The following is a 21,098-nucleotide window of genomic DNA, read 5'->3' as shown; positions in this document are numbered from 1 at the left end:
CAGTTAGCTTAGCATTCAGCATTTAGCCCAGGGTGGTTAGGAAGGGTTTCAGTTGGCAGGGTACCTTCTGGCTTTGCCTGAGTTTTTAAGGACGTGTTTATTAACTTTACCAATTTATGCTGGTATTATTGAGTCATAAGCTTGTACGAACGTTTCCATTTTTTAGGCAGTGTACTCGGTGTTCTTTTTCCCCTGAGTTCTGTGGGATTTATTAAAGCATGACTGGTCTTGTTTTTTCACCTCTGACTCTCGACTTATCTTCTAACTGAAGCTGATGGGTCTCGTAAAAAAAGGCCCGGAGTAGGATTTCATCGGTCTTCATCGGGGAGTTTGGCCTTGGACTTCACCTGCCATCGTCCCGTCACTCTCCTGCGGGGAGATTGTTTAGATTGTGGCAAATTTCTGACTGGTTTAGGTCTGAAGGGCAAAAGTTGAGGTGAAACCACACTTGACAGGGATAGATGGGTTGTTTGGGGGGGGGGGGTTGGGGGGGTTGGGGGGGGGGGGGTTGAAATACCACACTGAGACGAGAGGTGGTGGAGGAGGAGGTGGTGAAGGAAAGGACAAAACGACGGAAACCTGGCGTCGACGAGCTTGCCTCGACGCCTCGACCCCTCGCTCCGGGCGATGTGGTTAATTCGGGGTACGGTGGGCCGGGTTTTCGGGGTGCTTTAGTCAGTCTCCGCCACGTTCGCTCTCGGTCAGACAGAGCTGTTATCTGACTGGGCTGAGCAGTGCTTGTTGCTTTCATTGTATCATCAAACTATTGAGGAAAAAAGTGACTCATTTTGCCTGATTATTTCCAAGTAATCCCCCCCCCCCCCCCCCCCCCCCTTTGGTTTTCAGTTTTACTCCTTCCTTGATTTTTCCTGTTCTTTGGTTCTATTTTGGAGTTTTATGAAGGGAAAGGTTCTTCATGTCTGCCCGACTATAACGTTACACCAGGAAATCTGAAGAGTTCCTGATGAACTGTGCAACCGCACGCTTGCAATAAAAAAAAACCCCAGAAAACCTTCATGTTGCTGAACGGTAAACGACTTCCACTGCCCCCTTAACTGTATCAGACTGTATCTGCCCCCTTAACTGCATCAGACTGTTTATCGGTGCAATTTAAACCCTGATTAAACCCCACAATTAGCCTCCTATCCGGAAGGTTCCGTCCGGCCCTGCTGCGACCTTGGCCTTGTAATCACAGACGGCGGGAATGCTGGGATTGGAAAGGGTGACGGACCACAGGAGGATGTTTTTTCGCCCTGTCTGTGGGATTTTTATGCGCGCCCATTATTCCCATTATCGTGTACGTGGGACGACCGGTAGACAGGAAGCAGCGTGTCCCCAGACACAGATCCTGGGTTTGTATCCACCTCCAAACAAAATAATTGGTGTTAGCAAATTAGGGGTTAGCGAATGCGAGAGGTGGGTAAACAGTTGCTGTTTGCGGGCGGGAAATAGCTGCAGTTCAAGCCAACGGTACGGCTTGTAAATTCAGTGTTTTATCTCCGTATCATTAAGTGCACGGCGGATAAACTGAGGTCATGTTTTTGCTGTGGGCTCCTGTTTCCTGACATCACCCTCCAGTTCAGCGGGATGCGTGTTGAGGGAGAGGCACCGGCGCGTTGGAAGGTTTTGAAGCGATGACCGCGGGGCGGCCGCTGGCTCGTGGGTTTGCGTGCGCAGCGAAGGCCGGCTGGCCTGGGATCTGAGGAGCTGAGATGACGTCGCGAGCCGCGGATCGCGGATCCGTTCCGCGGGGCGGCCGTCACCAACGGCGGTAAACCCGCCGCCCAATGAAACTTTAAATTGGTGGCTGTTTTTTTTAATTTTCGGTTTGAGGCGAGCAGGGGGGGGGGGGGGCAGGGGTGGGGTCGGCGCTTTGAGGGAGGCCTGCCCATGGGCCTGCGATTCCGCCAGGCCTCAGCAGCGGGTTTCTGAGAAGAAGCCGCCACGGCCAGCCTCTGCCCGACCCCCTTCCCAGTCCCCGCCCGCTCTGTTCCCCGAAACCGCCGGATGGGGTCAGGGCGTTATTGTGGTGCGATGACTGCGCGGCTGAGGAACGGGCACCCCTGAGCCCCGTTGTTGCGCCCCCCCCCCCGTCTCTTCCCCTGGACTTGCGGGGCTATTGTGGACAGTGAGCTCACCTCGGCCGGCTGGTTAGTGCTTGTTGCGCTATTTTAACTGCCCCCCTCTCTGTGGGAGATGTGGGTGTGGTGCAACACATTCCCAGAAAAGAGCAACTGTGCAGGTCCCTGGCATGACATAATCTCCACGGCAACATACCACGGCAACATGCCATAGTAACATGCTGGGGTAATATGCCATGGTAACATGCCAGGGTCTTTACCTTCATACTTTACCGGCGTTCTCCTGAGTGGCTGTTTACCAACAGCACTGAACACTATGCTCAGAACGGTACCGTAAAAGACACATTATTATATATGTGCGCTGAGATATGTTGAATAAAACTAAATTGAACAAGACCACTCAATGATGTATTTGTCGTATAAACTGTATTACTTGGCTTTCGACAGGCAGTTGAAAGACTATGGAAACACTTGAGCTGGTTTGTGCTCTAAAGATGGATGTTTTACTGAAAGTCCGTTTGGACTCAAATGTGCGGTAGCCAAAACGGGCTTCGCCAGTTCCCATGTGCTGCCGTACCCTTGTGGGCCCCAGTGGGCCAGTCACTGCACACGGGCCCTGCTGTAAACTCAGCCTTGGCTGTCAGGCGCTAATGGGTCCTAATGTCCTTGGCCAGAGAGCTTTCCCGAGTCGTTTAGCTCCACGGGAAAAGTAGGCCTTGAGCCGTCCGCTCTGACGAGTTGTCACCGTTAATAGTGTGTGCCCGATAACGACGCTCCTTCTATTCCAGGCTCGATTTTTACCGTCACCGTTTTTTTCTTTCCAGCCTGTGAAGCAGGAAGCTGCCACCGAGCCAGCTGCTTTACAGGAAGTACTGCTGCAGAGGTGTTCGTTCTGTACGGTCGGTTCTGGCGCTCGGCCCTCTGGGAAGTGTAGTTCTGCCCCGCCACCTGTCGCTGTACCGCGCACAGTACTTCAGCGACACTGTTAGGTTTACGCGACCTAAAATGGCATCTCTGGGCAAGCCATTTAAAAATGCCCCAGTATGACTTATGCTTTTTGTGGTTGCTTGTATGCTGCAGAAGTAATCGAATGAAATATATACTATAATTCTAAAAGAAAACTTGCTTAGAGGACTGAATTAATATCTAAGGGCTCTGAAGAAATATATGGTCATCATGGTTCCTGCGGCTTTTGGAAAAGTATATCGTGCGCTCGAGTTTTCAGTGGTGCGGTCGTTTAGTACTTTCTGAACTTTTTTCTTTGTGAGTCGGATCAAACAGTTCAGTTTCAGGCGTTCCCTTCTCCTCCAGCGTCGCAGCACGGCTTGTGCTCATAGCGAGACAAATAGGTAATCTAAACACTATAACAAACCCGGCCGGTTCCAAGCTGTCTGTTACATAAGCACATTTTTAGCATATTAGCACGTGTTCTTCAACCGTCCACGTCTTCCATTTATGGGATGCCGTTTTTATAGGAGCACAGGAATGCTCAACCTCTCATGCGGAGGGAACAGGTACGGTTCCAAAATGTCCGGTCCGAGCCGGGTCGTCTTTTATTGCCGTATTAAGTGTACGATCCTGAGGGGGTTTACGGGCTCATCGTTCCAGGAAAGCGGAGTCACCTACGGGAGGAAATGACTTCAGAAACGACCGTTTGTGCTCGTGGTGGCGGGATCTGGAATTTCCAAACCGCCATTTATTTTAAAAACATCAATCCGCTATGGGAATCAACGCGGCGTTTCGCTGTGTCTGAATGCTCTGCGCTCTACGCTAATGCGTTCTTGTCTGTTGTGAGCTCTGCTCCTGTCTGGAAAAGAGCTTAGGAAACCGTCGGCTCCTGTTTGTTGCTATCAGAGTAAACTGACAGCGCCGTCGTGGCAGTCAAAAGCGGGAGGAATTATGTGGTGCTTTCTCAGAAAGCAAACATGAATCTCACTTCATTATTTCCCCCCTGTGGCTCAATTCCTTCTCATTCATTTTTCCTTCTAGTTACATTATATTTTTCATTTTCGATTTTCTCTTTCTCTTCCAAGTTTTTCTTCAGAGTGTTTCTGGAGAGGAGTTAGCCACATGGTCAATTTCCTGACAAAGAATGAAAGCCACCTCCAACTGGCAGCTTTAAAAGCAACTCATTTTTCACATTGGCCTCTTTCTGTTATGTGTAATGAAATCGTACAGTGAAGCAAGTGTAGAGATGGAGCGATTTTTGTCCTTTTTGATTCAAACATATAAAAGCATTTCAGCAGTTATCGGCCATTAAACGTTACTTTCGAAAAGAGGGGTGACAACCATTTTTGACACCGACTACAATATCCAGAAGAGCTTTTTTTTCCTATCCTCTGCCCATCCCTCGCTCTCTCTATCTCTCTCTCCTGTCTTCCTGTCTTCTTTCGTTATTCACAGAATCGGGCTGAAAACAATCATTTTATTCATTCTCATCCAATGTTTTTTTTTTTAGGCCGTCAAAGTTGAGACAGACGAAGCAGTGAACAGATCTGCTGGCAGGGTTGGTGCGGAGAGGTGGGTGAGGGGGCGGGTGTGGGGGGGTTGAATTATTGCTGCATTTATGGGCATTGCAGTCTTTTCAGGACACTGGGGCCTGAAACTAAACTGAATGCCCCCCCCCGTCTGTGTCATGTGACCTACACCGAACACGCAGCGTAAGTTCGGTCTGGAATTCTGGCCGGGGGGAGTCGGGAGGGTTGCCAGATTCTGAAGAGGGTTGCCAGTATGGGTGTCCAAGCTACAGGGCGAAATACCCACGAGCCAGAGGATTGTGGGTAAAAGCAACCCGGTTTGCATATTTGTGTTGTCCCCATAAACACCACAGCAGGAAACTTTATTTCCTTGATATGCTGTTTATTAGCTGTTTCCATGTGTTTTTATTTTCTTCTTTATTTTTTTTTTTTTTTAAGGAGAGCGGATAGTCTGCACAACTTTTTTTTGTTTTATTTAGACGAGGGAAAGGCAGAGAGGGCGACATACAGAAACATCTCGCACCTTTGTTTTCACCTCGGTTATTTAAAAAAAAACAATTTTTTTTCATTAGTGTTCATTGATGGTTTATGAAACCAAAGCACCTACATTAAGCAGCTTTGTGTTTTTGCTGAATGTGCATGTAGCCTGCAGTGAGCGGAGACTTATTAGACACCCTACAGAACTATCCCACGGAGTGTGAGACCTGTGTTCTGCAGCCAGGACGTCAGGGTGACTTATAGCGAGTGCCAGACTGTTGCCTTTGGCTCGGTCGGAGGGAAAACAGGCCCCGCGTTTCCCAGGGGCCCCTGCAGATGTGGCCCCTCCCTCCCTTCGCCACGACGGCATCTGAACCAGAGACCTGCGCCGCCTTCCCTTCGGTGCGGGCGGAGAGCTCCAGATCTTCACACCACGGAGCTCGGCCAGCCGCCCCCCCAGCCACCCCCCCCTCCATGTATGGCAGCCGCGGGTGGTTTGGACGGTCCTGGCGGTTTGGAAGGCCCAGGCCAGCCCCCCCCGCCCCCCCCCCCCCCCTTCTCAGCGTCCGTTCGCGCGGGAGCTCGGAATCTGACAGCGCGTTGCCGGGCACGCTTTGGCTCAGCGTTTCCATGGTTTCAGAAACACAGAGGCGAGGTCGCTGAAGCCAGAGAACGCTAAAGGGCCACGCCCTCATCAGGCCGGGCGTGGCGGGGGCGAAGGTCCCCACAGCTCACAGTCCCTCTCTGAGAATATTTCACTGGCTCACTTTCCCACGAAGAGGAAAACAACCTCATGAAAACACGGAGGTGCCTTTTTAAAGAAGTTCTCCACACCTGAAAAATAGCTGTAGCTGCTTAGCTTCAGTTAAATTGAATGTGATGCTGGCTGGTGGAATGTGGCGCTCTCCCTGTGGTGGTTTTAGTCCCAAATTTGTGGTGGAACCAGCTCCAGGCCATTTTGAAGTCATTATTAGACGAAGCTAACCGCAAAAGTGGTGGCATTCCACACCGTACATGTCCTTATGGGACTCCTTGTCCTTACGATACAGCAACTCATGGGCTGTGAACAAGGATATTCATCCCTAAAGCTGACCTCCCTAACCCCCTGCCCCCCCCTGACTCCACCCCCCCCCCCCCCCCAACCCTCATCGCGTAGGACCATAAAATATAAGCATTTCAATTAAATGTGTCCATGATTATTCGCCGAGAGAAATTTATACGTGAGCGTCAAAAGCATGAAATGGAGAACCTCTGTAATATTCCGGTGTAATAAATTGTGTGCAGTGTGCAGATTTATGATATTCGCTGTGCGGGGTTTGGAGAAAGGCCGATTGGCCGCGCTCCAGACACAGATCCGCGCTGGGCGAACAGACGGGCTGGGACTGGCCCTGTGGTTTCACAGCCCCGTCTCACTGTGCCTCACTGCTGCTCCTCTTATCTTCTGCTGCAGGCGGCTGGGATCGCGGCTGCTGGCTGCTGAGTCCAGTCCTTCACGTTCTGGTGTGGTCTGTGTGCTGGACGCAAGCTGATGGCTTTAGCTTCTGCTGTCATTCGATTCGTCGAGAGCTCCTCGCTGCTCGCTCGCTCCGTCCCATGTGACGAAACCTAGCCTGAGAAGCATCACCCAGAGCGGGAGTTTAACCGAATTTCACCTCGGTTGCCAGCCTCGCGATTGGACGATTCAAACTCATTAACCAACATTAATTGACATTAACCGCAATGTCAGTGTCATTGGCTGGGACTTTCTCTGGCTGGACTGTGTATCGCTGGCAAAGCGGTTAATGATTTTGAAGAACATACTCATTTGGAATTTGATTTGTACCCTGTGCCAGATGCAATTAGGGGAAAATGGTGAGTGACTATGACATTTGGAATTCTGTGAAAAGAGAGAGAGAGAGAGAGGCTGACAGAGAGAAAGAGAGGGAGAGAGAGACTGGCAGAGAGAGAGGAAGAGGGAGAGAGAGGGAGAGAGAGGCTGACAGAGAGAGATGGTGAGAGAGAGAGAAAGAGAGGGAGAGAGAGACTTACAAAGAGAGAGGGAGAGAGAGAGAGAGAGAGAGACTGACAGAGATAGAAAGAAAGAGAAGGAGAGGGAGAGAGGCTGACAGAGAGTGGGAGAGAGAGAGAAAGAGAGGGTGAGACTGACACAGAGAGAGAGAAAGAGAGGGAGAGAGAAGGAGAGGGACAGAGACTGACAGAGAGAGAGAGAACGAGAGGGAGAGAGAGAGAAAGAGAGGGAGAGAGAGACTGACAGAGAGAGAGGCCTGGTGTTTGTTTGTTCAGTTCCCTCTCAGTACCGACGTTCTGCGGGATTTGGTGGTGCCAGTTTCCACATGCTTTCAACTGATCCTTCCGAGTATTTCCCCCCCTAATGTCTCTCCCCTGGGTTCCACTGGGCCGCCCATATTTAACCCTGTCACTCATCGCCCCCCCGCCCCCCCACCCCTCAGCACTCGGCAGGGAACGGGCGTGGCGCGGGGTGCCAGGGAATTCGGAGGGGAGTGTAGCGGCTCTTCCCGTAGGAAAGAACGCGCAGAAAAACACGCTGTGCGATTTTCGCTGCGATTCGGCGTACAGAAACCCTGCCCTCTAATTAATGATCCGTTTCCATTATTGTGCAATGCGCAATTTTTCAACGTTTCCCAAATTCGCCTCTCTCCGCATTCCAAGCCGGGAGATCAGACTGTTCCTCTGCTCTCTCCCCCCCACCCTCCCCCCCTTCCTGTCCCGAGGGTGAAGCACTCACTCGATAAAAAGCCCGCCACCAGGTTTAGCTCCCCGCGCTATTTTAAGTACGTAAAGATAACACCGCGCTTTGGTCTTAAAAATAGCAGAGAATGGACTTGTTATTTCTGACTCAGTCCTTCCCATTACAAAGCCGGGGGGGGGGGGGGGGGGGGGGGGGAGGGGCGAGGGGAGTCTCTTTGAGCGAACATGTGGGAACAATCGCGTGGCCAATGGCCCTGGGTGGCGGGGGCTGACATCAAATCAAGAGTCAGTTTTTTGGCCTGCTCCCGTTCAGCGAACATCGTGTTCCGAAGGAGCGGTTGAACCGGCCGCTCTGCGCCCATATAAGGGCGCAGGACGCGTCTCACGCCGCTCGGAAATGCCATTGGCCGCTGGGAAGAGTGACACGCGTTGCTTAAAGCGAAGTTTCCCATTGTTAGTGGCGGTTAAGCAATAAATGCAAAAACGCCGTTAGAATGAGTAGGAACGGACACGAGAGCACAGCGCCAGTGATTAATGGACGAATAACCTAACAGTCTAGACTCCGTCAAGTAGGTCAAGGGTACGAGGGTGCCAGCCTATTCATTTTTTTTTTGGGGGGGGGGGGGGGGGGTGGCGGCGGTTAGGAATGGTTGTTATTTGCAGCGAGGGAAAAAAAAGGAAAAACACTTTTCTTGGAGCGCTCTGGCACATTTTTGATGTGCATCTGGGTGTCGTGGGAAAGACGCGGGCTTCGTTTTCACCGCATTCTTTGGTCATATATGGCGGGAGGACTGATTGGGGGAGAGTTGGGGGGTTCCGGCTCTGGAGGAGATCCGACGGACGCGTGCTCGACGCCGCATCATCTGCGTGACGTCCACCTCACTTCACTGCAGCCTGCTGCTGTTATCTGCTGTAAACCCAGAGACGAGAACGGTCAGCGCTGTTAAGCAGAACCGACCTTCAGGCTCAGTTAATGATTAGCCTGCGTCCTTTTCGCTAAAGGTGGCCGGTACATCACCGGTCCCCAACCCTGTTCCTGGAGATCTACTGTCCTGTAGGTTTTCACTCCAACCCTAACAAAGTACCCTTACATAAATTGCCAGAGATCTTGTTGAGCTGCTAATTAGTATAATCAGGTGTTCCAAAATAGGGTTGAAATGAAAACCTAAAGGACAGTAGATCTCCAGGAGCAGGGTTTGTGAACCACTCATGACCACAGGGCCAGCTGGCCAACCGTGTTCTTTATCAATCAAAGAGGACATCTGGCCGCCACACAGAAACAGGGTCGGCCAGTCCTAGTCCTGTCTGTGTAGAGAACAGTGCGCTGAGAAGGCCGTGCTCTGAAACATGTGGAGACACACCACGCCCCCCCCCCTCACCCACCCCCCCCTCGGGTCTGCAGCTCAGCCGCGCCTCGAACCCGCGCGTAATAAGACATGGCCGACGGTCTTTGATTCAGCTCCGCCAGTCTGTCTGCCAAATGGCGGAAACCTGAAAAAAAAAAACTACAGAAAACGGGCTCTGCACAAGAGCTGGCGACTTGTGTTCGGTCGAGCGCGTCCATCTGGGTACGTTTTTTTTTTGGCGTGTGTGAAATACGCGTTTATGGTCTTGTCGGGGGGGAGGGTGTAAAACAAGGCCTTTTTTATTGTGCGCACATAAAAAAGAGCGCTTGTGTGAAAAAGCCGCTCTCAGTAAAAAAAGCCGGGTGGTGCTGGGGCGGAGCCCCCGAAATGTACACAAACGTCCCGGGACTGGGGGCCAGCTCACCGAAACCCCGACACACCATTTAGGGCTCTGGACCCTCCGTGACAGCGAATGATGCTGTGCGCTCTAATCGTCCCCATGCGGGTCACTGTCAGTCACAGCTGCCAGCGGCCTCTACTTAGCATAACGTTTTAATTTGTAACTTCTAAGTATATGGTGTATTAAATTACATGTCATTACAGGAGAATCTTGTCTACGCTAAGATTCTTTCCATGGAGCACATGTGCTCTTAAGGAGCACGCTATTGCGTCCCAATTAGCAAATTATTTTTGCAGTTAGCGTACATCAGTTTTCAGGGGCGTATGCTCTTAAAATAGGAGCACTGTAGAGCCTTGGGTTACAGCCACTGACCCTATGGACTACGCTCTGCTTGGCTTACTCACGTCATAGGCCTACGGTGTATAATATATATTAACTTAATTCATGTCCTGGGATTGTGCTTGCCTGTGTGCAGCTGTTTTGTTCTGTGCATGTGTCTATTTCTGGTACAGATGAAAAAATGTAACCTGGACATTTTTAGGAGATTGTGTGTTGACTCAGAAACTACAGAGGAGAACAGTGCACTCAATTGATTTTGTTTGTTTTGTTGTTTATAGAATTCCATATGCTGCTTTGTTTTGTTTGGCCTTGTTAAACTCACATGGGTGCTTTATGCTTGATTGTCTATTTGCTCATAAGCAGTTGCATGCCATGCTGCTTTTGTAAATATTTTGAAGCGAGGCTTTCATCCAAAAACATCAAACATGGAAATATTTGCAGAAGTCAGCCTCCTGTTCCTGCTTTGTGAATCCCCTGGTCCTCGAGGGCTGTGAGACCAGCGCTTTTATATGTAACACACTCGTTCGTTTAGAAGCAGGGACTGCAGGTACCTGTGGGCGCTCGCAGTCAGCACAGTGACGGGCTCAGGGTTAGGTGGCCGGTGGGAATGCCAGCCCACAGATTCAGTGCCCACCCAGGAACATGGCCGACCAGTCCCAGTCTGACCCAAAACCGCGCCGTGTTCCGCTCGACTGGAGTGTGAACCCAAACCCAGAGAACGACTTCCTGAAGAACCGCCACAGAACAGAACCGTCCACACATCACCCCCCCCCCCCCCCCCCCGGGCGACCAAAGAACCCTGCCTCATGAGTAAATCCAGTAAATCCCCAGCTCTTACAGTCGGCCCGGAGATTTATGGGGGGGGGGGGGGGGCGCCTGCCTGGTCAGCTGGCTCCTCTCTCGGGTCTCTCGCCCCCCTTGCCAGGAGAGGAGGAGGCGCTCAGATCAGAGAGGGGGTATCACCTCCTCTTCTTATTTATGTGCAGTGTAATGTGGGACGGCCTGAGCTATAACTCCTTCGGGGGGGGGGGGGGGGACGTTCGCAGGTATTTCTGTGTGCAGCGTAATTCAAAGCTGCATCGAATCCAGCGCCTGACCGTGAGGTAAATGTTTACCTGATACCGGGAGTAGAATGTTCTGGTCCAGTCCGGATTGTATCGGTTTCGGAATCTTTTCTGAACAGAGGAATTGAGGAAGTCAAACCAGCAGTGGAGCTGTGTGATGAATTATGTGTGTTATGCAATGTGACCGATGGTATGCAGGTAACTGAACGGTGCAGCCCCAGTACAGTACTGTTTTATGGTGTCTTTTTTGTTGCATAAGTAGTTTTGTGGAGGTTTGCTTTTACTGGCATTAGTTGTCTTTCAGTTGGGGGCCATTTAAGAAATGAGAAATAATTCTTTCAGGAGGAGGAGAGTGAGAGGGGGAGAGGGGGAGAGGGGGAGAGAGTGAGAGAGGGGGAGAGGGGGAGAGGGGGAGAGAGAGAGAGAGAGAGAGAGAGAGAGAGAGAGGTGGAGGGAGGGAGTGAGTGAGTGAGAGAGAGCAGGTTTTTTTGGGTAAGGTCATCCTCAGTAATGCTACGTGCTGGGATGTTCCCTGTGGTTCAGTCCCAAGTGTAAGCCAAAATGTGACATTCAAATGTCATAGGGGGGCATCTCCAATCTCTGGGGCGCTGGAACGCGGGGTATCAAATAAAGATGTTTAATAGGCGTCCAGCAAATGGAGGCTCCTACAACATGTGTTATTTAACTTTGTAATTTAAGTTTGGTAGAGCTGTAATCGGATGCCGCTTCTTTAAATGACAAAACACAGAATTGCTTACATATTACCTCATTGCTTGGAATATGTTTTCATGATCGCAGTGGTCCTCAGTTTTGTTGTGTAGAGTGCTCCCAACCTGACCTTATTATGATGAAATTCCTCACATACCTTTTGTTTTTATCCTAAATCCTAAGGGCATCAACAGTCATATCAACTGTAGCAACAACTTGAGAATTGTTTTTTTTTTTTTTTACTGCAAGGTTTAAAAATTTCAGTCTATGTTGAACTATGTTGCCCTGCTATGGTACCTTTTATGATGTGAAATGGCTGCAAATGAAAGGCCTGGGTTTAGTTAAGGCTTGCCACTTCATTTATTTTTGCTGTTCTAACTCATACTTATCCCAAGCAGATCTCTTCTGTAACTAATGCTCAATCCCCCAACCCTTGACACTCATGCTGGGCAACAGGACATTTTCACGTGGTGCAATTTAAGCCTCAGATATGCCTTTACATGCGAATCATGGAGATTTTCCTTCCAATTTCTCTGAACATATACTCTGGGTGTCGTTCCTTTCCAGCTGACATGTTAACCAGTTTCTCTTGCTTTAAAAAGCCTTAATTAGCCGTAGTGATATTTCCACTACTGCGATAGTGTTTCCTCCCACAGCACATTGTGTGCTTCCTGTGGTTGCTTGGTGCTAGGCATGCCATTTATGGGTTTGTGACAGTATGAAGACTGCCCTGAAGAATTTCTGTGGTAACCATTGTTTCATGGTACCGATGAGTAACATAAATGCACTGCCAAGATTGAATGGAATTCATCAATATTAGCATGCATGCAGTCACACTTTCAAAACTATGTGCCTCAGTGTTCAATGATTATGAGGAAATACATCAATATTACTTTGATATTTTTATAGAAAATGAATGTAGCATTCATAAGCTTTGAAAAAGCTGGAAAAGGCCTGCGTTTATTACTCATGTTATCGTGATTACTGACCTGTGTTAACACATGGTGCTGATATGCACCAGGCCTCAACCAAGCATCTTAAAAATCTGCGATATGATTTTTTCAACATATGGCCCACTTCTGCTTGTCACTGTGAATCGACTAGACCCTTCACAGCTTAGAACATGTACAGCCCTGAAATAACAGCTTTTTTTACAGAATTTTTTTTTACAGACGTTTAATGTTACTTTAAGGATGTTGAGTCTAGAAGCACTGGTGTTTGAATTGGTCAGCTGTCTGTCCAGTGAGACAGTAGCCTATATTATCAACATTCAGCCTTAGTTCTGACTCAAAACCAAATAATTAAAGGCATGTGAAACTTTTTCTCGCACAAACAGTTTTGATTTGAGTTTCATGACTTCAGCTGTCACTAATTTTGACTCACCAAACCATGCAAATACAAATAAACAAATAAATAGTGAAGTTTGTTGAATGTTGACTGAATCCAGTGCTTCAGCGTGGATTCACATTTTTCTTTGCAGTAAACTTTGGGAGGCTTCGTCCGTTCAGAGAGCTTGAAAAGCGACGTGTCTTCTGTCACAAACAATTTCTGGAGATAGCTCAGCGTGATGAGGAAACCAGCTGAGCACAGCAGGACTTGCTGTGGAAAACTGAGCGTGTAAAACGGGCCAAAGTGTTAATAGCCCAAAGACAGAATCCAGAATGCGTTCAATCTCCGGCACCTAACAACACCTTCTGGATTATCAGCACTGGAGTATTTAGCTCTTTTTGGGGAAATGAATTATTTTGGCAGACCTGAACACGCTCGGTCTCCAGGAAAGATTGATGAATACCTGAAATGTGATGACATGAATTCTGATAACATGATTATTTTTTTCTCCTGTTTTTTTCTTTATAGAGCTTCAAGCGTGCCAAAAGTTACTGAGGTGGTCAAGGTATGTACGTTTCTGTTGTATTGCTCTCTGTAATCACACTTACTGTAGAAGTAAAGATTCATTTCAAATGGAAATATTCAGAGAATTATTTACTAGATGGAAAGATGATGCTGGTTTCAAAAAACGTTATATTAAATGATATTGATGGATAATTGATACTCCTGATTAAATTGTGTGGTTAACTGTGACTATAGACATGTTATGGGGTATAGTTTGAGTGTCAGGTGTTGACCGCACATTTTTGGGTTGTTGCCATGGAATCGTCGTGCTACTTGCCCCCCCTGATAGACTGCATGCGGAGGCTGCTGTGATTGGCCGCTGCTGTGTGTGGCAGTGTTGCATGCTGGGACTGCAGCCATCTTAGCCTCATCATAATACACAAGGTGTTTTATTGCAAGTGTTGGTGAACAAAGAGCACTGATGCTTCCTTCACTGTAAAAAGCTCATCCAGGAGGTGTCAAACTCCAGTCCTGGAGGACATCGGTCTCTGCTGGTTTTTTTCAGTTTCCTTTCAATCAGCAGCTAGTTGATGCCGTGGAAACAAGGGGCACAGACTCTTTAGCCAATCAATGACAGTTAAGCACTTAAGTACAGAAACCAGCAGACACAACGACCCTCCAGGATTTGAGTTTGAGATCTCCTCCTGTGTCTTATAATAATAATGATTCTAGTCTGTATGTGACTGTAAAAGTAGAAGATAAATGTTACTGTGTGCTCAGGCTGCCTCTGAGCGTGCCTGTCGGTGGGGAAGCGTCGGTCCTGCATGCGTGTGCCGTGGTGTTGGTGTGTGAGTGCCCGTCTCTGCATGTCTCTGCTCCACCATTCAGGACCTGCCCCCGGAGATCATAAAGCCGGTGCCCATCACCCAGCTGCCCCCGCCCGCCGCCCCCGCCCCCGCCAGCACCGGCCCCAGCCCCGCCTACAACAAAACCGCCCGCCCCTTCGGGGTGCGGAGCGGTGGCGCCCCCCCCACCGCCCCCAAAGTGGCCTCCATCCCCTCCGCCTCCTCTGCCTTCACCCCCGCCGCCCCCGCTCACCCGCCCCCTCCCCAGCCCCCCTTCCCCCTGGCCAGCTCTTCCTCCTCCCCTTCTCCTTCCTCCTCCTCCGCCTCCTCCTCCTCTCCCGGGAGAGTGACGGCCCCCCCCTCCGTCCCCCCCGCCGTCCCCGCCGTGCCCCAGCCCTCTGTCTATAACACGCCCATCCAGCTCTACTCCAATGAGAACGCCTGCGAGGTGGCCATGGGCCAGAGGCGGGGCCTGCTGGAGAACCAGGGTGGAGCCGTGCAGCAGAATGGGTACGTTTCATTGGCTAACCCTGGCTCCTCCCCTTTTTGCACTGGCTCCTCCCCTTCAGCACTGGCCCCTCCCTTTTAACACAACCTAACGGAGTGCTCAAGCAGAACAGGTACTTCAGCGTGTGTCCAGGTAATTCAGCTGGCTTCACCAGTTGCACAAACAGCAGGTTTTATGAGAAAGGGAAACCAGGTTAAACAAACAGTTAAAGTAAAAAAAGTTACTGAAAGTTTGGGTAATACTTGTAAATGGGGGCATCCAGTATCTACACAATGTAATTATTATACATTTGAACCGTATCTCAGCATATTTTCCTGTTTTTCTTCCATCTGGACAATCCTGCCTTCATTTTAGATATATGAGTTGGATTAAGCAGCTATTCTAAAAAACAAATTATTCTGAAATCGGTCCACGATTGTGACCAACTCTATTTTTCTCGTTTTCCCCATTGAAAGATTTCTGGAATTGCTTTTGAGGGCCATTTGTTTCCACATGGACACATTTAGAGAGAAATCTGCGTGTAAAGGAAACCTCGCTGTCTCTCACACACAGATGGGAGCTAGAGAGAGCTCTGGGAAGTTAATAAACAAGCAGAATGTAGCGGACACTACAGAAATCTGCTATATCCAAGGTCCAAGTCTTTCTCAGACACATCTCCAGGTGCTACGGGGTCGGGTTTGAAGCAGAATCTCAGAGTGAATCAGCGACGCTAGGACCCAGTGGAGCACGGCGTCCCGATACGCAGGGGTGGGGGGGTGGGGGGGGTGTATATTTAGACGACGCTAACTGCTATCTGCTTACGGGGCAGGCCCGCACGGCATGCAGCAGGGGCAGGTTGGTCTTCTCAGGGTTTACTTACTCTCTCTGCGTCAGGTCCCGGCTGTTTTTAGGGTTCAGAAGGGCTTCTCCGCGCACTGGCAGGCCATGAAGTCACCGGTACCCCAAATCTATCTCCGCAGTCCACCCCATGGGTGAGATCTGGGGCGGTGACTTGGTGTCACTCTGGGTCCTCAAAGGTGTCCTGGATCAGGGAGGGGCCCAGGTTTAGGGAGGGGAAAGTGGGGGGGGGGGGGGGGGGGGTAGGTTTGGCAGGGTAGCTGACAGGTCTCCTGTTTCTTCACACGTCCCCCTAAAGTGGTCACCACTCATCACCTGTTCCCCCCTGCCCGGTCAGGCAGGTGCCCCCCCCCCCCCTGCCCGGTCAGGCAGGTGCCCCCGCGCCGGCGTCCGTGTGACCTTTTGACTCCCCTTACAGGCGTAATTCTGTCGATTACGATCGTGGGCCCGGGTCCAGCTCCGTACACGCAATGCGTTTCGGGTTGTTCCAGTGTCAGGACCCAGAAGGCCCGGGGCCAGCCGGCCTGCCAGGACCCCGGCCGTGTACCCTGGTCCCGCGGCCTCTCACTCGTCCAGAGATTATTCATTTCGGCTTATTTATTTTGGCTTGTTTATTTTGGCTTGTCGGTCCTATTTAGTCGCTGGAATTTCCTTTCACGTCTACCCGGGAGATGTCCCAGGGCATCCGGAGATATCGGAAGGACGGTTAATTATCAACTACGCAGAAAATAATGAATCAGAGGGTGCGTTTCAGACGGCTAAACAGCCGGGCCGTGTTTAGCTGGAGGATGCAGTTACGTGCTCCGCCCGGGACTATAAGTCTGCTCCAACCAGCACCCCGAAATTTATTTTCTTAGAGCATTTTCCATGTATTGTCCTGATTTCTATTAATTTATTCCCCTCAGTCAGCAACATGTCTTCTTATGATCGCGCGGTGATGCCTTGCAGCTGTTAAAGCACGTAGAAAGCCGTAAAACATTGTACGTGTTTTGCTGGCTTACTGTACGTGGGGGCCAGTGCGGGCCACAGGGGTGGGGGCTTTACTGCATCAGCAGCGCTGGCTTGTTTGTTCTCCCAGAGCGGTGGTTTACTCTACCGAGCTTCCACGCGTGATTTGTGGCAATTTCACAGCCGCAAGCAGCGAAGGTTTGCGTCTTCTTCCAAAAAGATGTCGGAGCGGAGTTTGATTTGGGGGTGGGGGGGGGGGGAGGGAGAACCTTAAACGTAACATCTAGAATGTCCTACACCTGCTACTGGAAATCTCTTAATTGACAGCGACATTAATCAGTTTCCTTTCGCAGTGAGCTCGGTTCCTCATCCTGTGGTTGTGGGAATGGATTTAAAGTGGAGGCTCTTGGTTTGATTTAGAAAGGACCTGCAGTGCTGCCAGGTTTACAGAGTAATTGGAAGCAAATGGGGTCCCCCCCCCCCCCCGGGTGCAGTGGAACTCACTCCTGAAGAGCTTGTTCAAAACTGTATTAAAATAATTATGTTCTTCAAAGGCTCGTTTTAAGATAACCTTCATGCTATTTTCATTCTTGATACAGGAATCCGTTTAATGTGGGTTCATTTTTCGTGTCTTGATTTTCTCACAAAGGTCTTTCTTCTCGACAACAAATGATTTAAGTTTTCTTCTACCAAACGACGTTAAAGAAAGTTAATCTCGTGATCTAATCTAGTTCTGTATAAGTCTGTTTGTTTGCATAGTGCCAAATAATGGCTAATTAATATTGCATAGATTTTTTTCTATTTCTATATATAAATACGAGTAAAGTGTTAAAAAAGTGTATAAAAACAGGAAATTGACTTAACTATAAGTGTTCAGCCCCCCTGCATTAACAGCCTAAATTGTATTCCATTCCTTGAAAGATCAAACTGAACAGTAAATACAGTCCACCTATGCTGATTTATAATCCACCTGTGTTCAGTTGCATGAGTGCAGAATAAATATCACCGACTTCGTGATTCTCACAACTCTGACAGCCGATAAGACCGGTAAGGGCTCTGTGAATACTGGACAAACTGCCTGTGGTACCTCAGTATGGAACTGTTTGCAGGGAAATAGCTGGAGAAGGTTCCAGAAAGATCCGCAAATCTTTGAACCTTCCCGTGGACCCACGTGCGCCGTCCAAACAAATGGAAAAATACGTGTGGAGCCAAATACGGTCGAAACCTGTTTCAGGCCCCAGGAAATCTGCATTTAGGCCGAAGATTTGTGTTCCATCAGGACAATGACCCCAAGGGCAAATAAAAAAATACAAAAGGAATGGTCCTAAAACCTGGTATTTTGGAATGGGCCAGCCAAAGCCCAGACTGAAATCCCGCTGAAACTCTGTGGTATGGCCAGAGATGAGCTTTCCACCGGTGCTCTCCTGGCTTGGCAGTAAATCTGCGTGGAAAGAATGGGCAAAAAATTCCTGCATCTGAATGTGCAGAGCGCATACGGACGCACGCGGGACGCAAGGCTCGTGTCAGCGCCAAAAAGGCCTGCCTACAAACTCCTGGGGCGGGGGATTCGTGTTCCTTAAGAGAGAAAACTATTTTGGCACATTCAGGTTTTAAGATGCGGTGGGACAAAATATGAGGAAAAAGTTCAAGGGGGTGAGTACTGTATGTGTTTATGTTCATGAAGACATTCACATACAGTATATTTCCCAGTAATTAGTTTCAGAGTATGACCATGTAACTATGGAGTAGCCTGCTCACATTCATAGTATTTAATTTGCCCCCGTTCATAATTTGGATGTAGAATGGCGGTCTGTCCAGGGTATATTCGTGCCTCTCCCCCAATGCATGCTGGGATAGGCTCCAGCAACCCCCCCTCGACTCTGCCTAGGTTTAGCGGGTATTGACAATGGATGGATGGATGGATAATTTAGATACTGAGCAATGTGACAGGAAACACAGGAGTGCTTGTTGCTCCTTCTGTCCCATTCACGCTCGATGCGTACGGTCTTCTCTCTACGCTGGCTGTGGGGAAAGCCGAGCTCGCTTCCTCTGGTGGGGTTTGGAGTGCCGTTATAAATCCCCTTTCCCGCTGCTTTTACTGAGCGGGCTCAATTTGCGGCCTGATTGGCTGGGAGCTGCAGCTGACCCCTCTAATGACTGGGCAAGCTTATTAAAATCCCTGCACACAAGGAAGGGGCGGAGCCCCCCCAGAGATAGTCCAATGGGCATTCAGCAGCTCTGTCACCTATCCAATCGGCAGCAAGGGCGGTCTCTCTCGGCAGTAATGAGTATTCTAGCATATTAAATTCAAGTGTCTCAAGTATATGGCAGCAAAGCTGTCAGTTACTGCTGCTTTTATGAATAGAATTAGTCAATAATACTGTGTATGAATTTTAATAGGATTGAAAATATATTTTACAGCATTATATGGATTACACTTGCATGTCCAACGGTGGTCGTAGTTGATTTATTATCCATTGTGTGTTGTATAATTTTACATATAAAGGCTGTAGCCCCTGCATCCTGGTGCTAGGTTTGAAGGGCAGTCCAGGTACGGTACGTGCTTGTGCGTGCTTGTGCGTGCATGCCTCTGCGTGTGGTGCGCTCGAGTGTTTGCCTGCTACCTCAGAGGGGGCAGCGGCGTGCTGTTGATAAAGAGGCGCGCCGTCGAGAGTAATTAATGGTGCCCGTTCTCCTCCGTCCCTTCTGTTCTCTTCTGTTTCTCTTTCTGTTTCTCTGTCTACCGTTACTTCCTACAGGAGGTCTCAACGACAGTGGTGAAGTCAGTATTGTGTGTGCATGTGTGTGTGCATGTATACTGTATGTGTGTGTGTGTGTGTGTGTGCGCGTGTATACTGTATGTGTGTATGTGCGTGTGTGCGTGTGTCCGTGTGTCCGTGTGAGCGTGTGTCCGTGTATGTGTGTGTGTGTGTGTGTGTGTGCATGTATATGTGTGTGTGTGTGCGTGCATGTGCATGATGTATTTGCATGTACAGATCCGTGTGTTGTCCAGCAACAGCCAGTCACAAAATGGATGTGCACTTTCATTGCGTGGTTGTGTGCGCACCTGCCAGTCTGTGTTTAGCCCAGTACGTATAGCCTGAGTGCTAACAATCCTGTGTCTGTTCAGAAGCCAGCTGGACGTCTATTACCAGATTAAATATTTCATACCCGTTAATATCAGAACAGGCTGCTCTGAAAGATCGATGTGTTCCCGATGTGTTTCCCAGCCGGTTTTCTGTTAGTGTTTACGCCAAAACCAAGCATATGTTTACGCGCGCTGCATAATGCTCTTTATAACTAATATCTCATGTCAGGTCTATAGAGCAATGCACCAGGCATGTTAGTATTTATGCGCTGTGTACAGTAGTGAATCATGCTGTCCCTTAGGAAGCGTGGAACGCTGTTCAGTTCTGCTTCTGCTTCGTGCCTGTATGTCACTGTCAGTCTCTAGTACTGACAGGTACACACACACACACACATGCACACACACACACACATACAGTATACACGCACACACACATGCACAAACACATACAGTACACACGCACGCGCACACACACACATACACATGCACACACACCTACACACACAGACACACGCACACACACACACACATACACATGCACACACATACACACACGCACACGTACATGCACACACACACACACACTCGCACACACACCTACACACACACACACACATGCTGTCACACACACACTCACACGGACATGTTCACGTACACGCACATGAACACACACATACACGCACACGCACACACACACACACACACATTCACACACGCACACACACACACACATTCACACACACACACACACAAACACATACACAAACACACACACAGGTGCGCACACACACACACACACAGTGGCTGACATGTTTGTGGTGCACATGTGTGAGGGGGTGGAGTCATTAGCATATTTTCTATCAACACCATCCATCTTGCCCATCTGTCAGCACTCACTCAACACACAGGCCTTCATGAACCAACAAAATGGAGGCGGGGCTGACGTAAATCACAGATGGCCATGTTATTAAAAGACTGTCAGAATTAGGCACATCAAGTGCATGTGTGTGTGTGTTTGTGTTATTTAAGCCTTTCTAAGAATCCAAAGTAGTATTTTTTTTTTCTTCTGTTTCTGAAGTTAGCTATAACTTGGATTAGAGAAGGCCACAGCACCATCTTGCGGTGGAAGTTGGAACATGTTGGGCTTTAGAATTTTAATGGACACATTTACTTTTACTGTTAGGGCTCGCAACATCTATGCCTGGCACTTACAATTTTTGCTGCTGCTTCTGGAATTTTGACCAAGAAAGTAAATAGTTTGTGGATTTTTTCCTACATGTGTTGTGATACGCACTTATATAAGTGTTTTGTTGGAGTGTGTGCTCCGTGAGAGCAACTCTTATTCTCTTCATTCTCCTTTGTGAGTTGTGTTGTGTTGTTGGCTTTTGTGTTTGCAGTGTTTCACTATATTCATAACTTTTTGCATTGAGCATGGGAA

The 21,098-nt window shown here is 49.1% G+C and overlaps 1 protein-coding gene across 6 annotated transcripts in view; it reads left to right on the top strand.

Moving 5' to 3' along the window:
* The window catches only part of LOC118206278 (PDZ and LIM domain protein 5-like), a 91,847-nt gene that overhangs the window by 48,003 nt on the left and 22,746 nt on the right, over positions 1 to 21,098 (top strand). For 4 of the 6 annotated variants that reach the window (XM_035378755.1, XM_035378760.1, XM_035378759.1 and 1 more), the window contains exons 4-5: positions 13,459 to 13,495; positions 14,323 to 14,789. In XM_035378755.1, coding sequence (XP_035234646.1) covers positions 13,459 to 13,495; positions 14,323 to 14,789 — 504 coding nt within the window. Of the gene's footprint in view, positions 1 to 13,458; positions 13,496 to 14,322; positions 14,790 to 19,331; positions 19,355 to 21,098 lie in introns of all 6 variants that reach the window. The other 2 variants (XM_035378758.1, XM_035378756.1) reach the window with 1 other exon arrangement.

Source organism: Anguilla anguilla, chromosome 10, assembly GCF_013347855.1.
Source record: "Anguilla anguilla isolate fAngAng1 chromosome 10, fAngAng1.pri, whole genome shotgun sequence".
NCBI lineage: Eukaryota > Metazoa > Chordata > Actinopteri > Anguilliformes > Anguillidae > Anguilla > Anguilla anguilla.
The sequence above is the reverse complement of the archived record's forward strand: the minus strand, read 5'-3'. Positions and strand labels throughout refer to the sequence as shown.